The sequence below is a fragment of the Aplysia californica genome, unplaced genomic scaffold, assembly GCF_000002075.1.
Source record: "Aplysia californica isolate F4 #8 unplaced genomic scaffold, AplCal3.0 scaffold00246, whole genome shotgun sequence".
Taxonomy (NCBI): Eukaryota; Metazoa; Mollusca; class Gastropoda; order Aplysiida; family Aplysiidae; genus Aplysia; species Aplysia californica.
Window position 1 is genome coordinate 65468 of NW_004797516.1, and position 2475 is coordinate 67942.

The window sequence follows — 2475 nt, forward strand, 5'->3', positions numbered from 1 at the left end:
GTGTCAGATATAAGATAACAACGACAGAAAATATATGTATATAAGGGATATACACGTATTCAGATCTTTAGCACCAGGTAGGTCAGAGGCAATGGTATACAAACAATTAATTCAGAGTCAAGCCACAAGTATGAAAACATTGACAAACTGGATTTTTGATACCTGTTCAGGATCTGGAAAATCTTCTACCTTGCGGTCTTTTCTTCTTTTTCTGTTATTTCTCTCCTATCCTCCTATCCTCCTCCTCCTTCTTCTTTTACTTCTTCTTCTTCTTCTTCTTCTTCTTCTTCTTCTTCTTCTTCTTCTTCTTCTTCATTAGTAGCAACTGTCAACTTGCACTCTTTCTTCAACTTCCCTTTTTTCTCTACATCGCCTCTCCGTTTATCGTTCTCCTCTTTGATACTTCAAACTGGTCTTCTTCCTTGTTCTCTCTTTTTCCACCCTCTTTCTCTTCATCAAGGCCATTCTCCTCGTTCTTTACCTGTCTCACCTTTTTGTTCTTGTTCTTGTATTTCTTCTTGCTCTTCTTCGTCTTCTTTTTCTTCTTCTTCATCACTTCATTTACTCTTCTTCCTCTTCATCTTTCACTCCAGACAGTACATTGTCGTACATGCTCATCTTGGAGGAGGAGATTTGCTCAAATGTCATTGGACGGCGGGCGGAGGGATACACAAGGGGTTGTGGCTCGGGCAAATCATCATCCGCCGGGATTACATTCCGTGACGAGGAAGAAGAAGACTGGGACGACTGATGATACTGCACTTGCTGCTGCTGCTGCTGTTGCTGCTGCTGCTGCTGCTGCTGTTGCTGCTGTCCTTGCTGGAAGTGCTGATCGTGCAGCAACAAGGGCTGCTGCTGAACGACGTAAGGGTTGCGTGCATACTCCCGCTGCAGGCTCTGCGTGTGGAGCTGCCTGGGGGCGTGCAGGTCTTGCTGGCTTCTCATTCTCTGCTGTCGCTGGTACTGCATCTGCTGCTCGTGGTACGACTGGCCCTGGAGCTGGCCCTGTTTGGGTGGGATCATGGGCGTGCGTTCTACAGGATTGTCGTAGTCAAAGTCTTCCAGGTTCACCGGGAACTTCTGGCCTTGCATCTGATGCTGGACTTGACCACCACCGCCGCCGCTGCTGCTGATGCTGCTGCTACCTTGGGAGCTGAAGGATTGCACGTGTTGACCTCCACCGGCACTCTGGACCACGAAGCCTTGCTGAGGACCACCCACGTCCATTGCAATCGTTTGGACATTCCGGGCTGGCTTGTTCACGCGTGCGTACTCAACTGTCTCCTGCTGCTGTTGCTGTTGCTGTTGTTTCTGGGCGTCCGTTACGATATGGGTCACGGGGATCGATCTGATAGTGGAATACTGAGACCCAGACCCACTTGCGTCATAGCCTGAGCCGTCTTGACGGAAGGATCTAGAAGAAACCTCACTGAAGCCCGACTCAGGTCCACTTTGAAGCGTACCACCTCTAGGGTAAGCGTAAGTGTCTATAGAGCTACTGGCCGAGCTGCCACCCCCGGAGTACACAACATGGCCTGGCCCAGCCGTCTGATACACATGACCTCCGGGTGAAGGGAAAGGTTGACTGCCGTCTAGGTGGGTGATACGGATCCCTCCAGTACCCACACTGCTGTCACCAGCGCCCCTAGTGAGAGTCCCGCTCTGACTGCCCCCTACGTCGCCGTAGAAGCCAGTGCTTCCCCCTGCCCCGCCGTACAAGGCAGGGTTCCTGTTGATGTCCTGTCGACTTCCGGCGAGCCCAGCACCCCCCTGTACAGCGTTGGGCGGGCTCTCTCCGTAAGGACCTACGTCGGGCGCCATTGTGACCTTCTTCTGGCCGGCTGTTCCATTCCGTCTAAGGGTGGAGTCGGCCGACTTGAGGGCAGAGGGCCGGCCTATGCTGGCGTAGCCTGGGGTGTCTACGAAATCCTCATTCCATTGCGTCTCCTGCAAAGAGCAAACAAACACAGATAAACAACAATTCATTGGGGCGGGGGGTGTTGTTTTTTTTGTTTTGTTTTTTTGCAGGGAGGGGAGTTTTTGTTTTGAGGTTGTTGTTTTTGGTTGTTGTTTTTTTTCTAACAAGGAGATGTTAATCGCTTTTACCCAAAAAAAATAAAAATTAAAAAAAACAAAAACGATCAAATCCTGCCTCCTTACCACACAAGACATATTTTCTCTTCCTTCCTACTCTTTCCATCCCGATTTGATTGCTTGATTCCCCTCCCCCTCCCCCTCCCTCAAAGCCTGGTCCTTGACTATTTTGGGCCAGTTCGTATAGTGTGGGAAAATCCTGGTAAAGAAATGGCCAAATCAAACATTAACAAAACTTGCCAACAATGGTAGGATTATGAAAAAGTTCTGGCCTATACCCTGATCCAGGGTGAGAAAGGCAGTGAGGATGATGATGATGATGATGATAATGATGATGATGATGATGATGATGATGATGATGATGATGATGATGATGATGAT

General features: G+C 49.2%; 1 protein-coding gene across 1 annotated transcript in view; it reads right to left on the reverse strand.

Moving 5' to 3' along the window:
• Positions 1-247: 247 nt before the first annotated feature.
• LOC101856667 (mediator of RNA polymerase II transcription subunit 15) overlaps positions 248-2475 on the reverse strand; it is a gene marked incomplete in the record, with an annotated part of 56761 nt that continues 54533 nt past the window's right edge. Inside the window, 1 exon segment of the mRNA XM_035970278.1 lies at positions 248-1947. Coding sequence (XP_035826171.1) covers positions 562-1947 — 1386 coding nt within the window.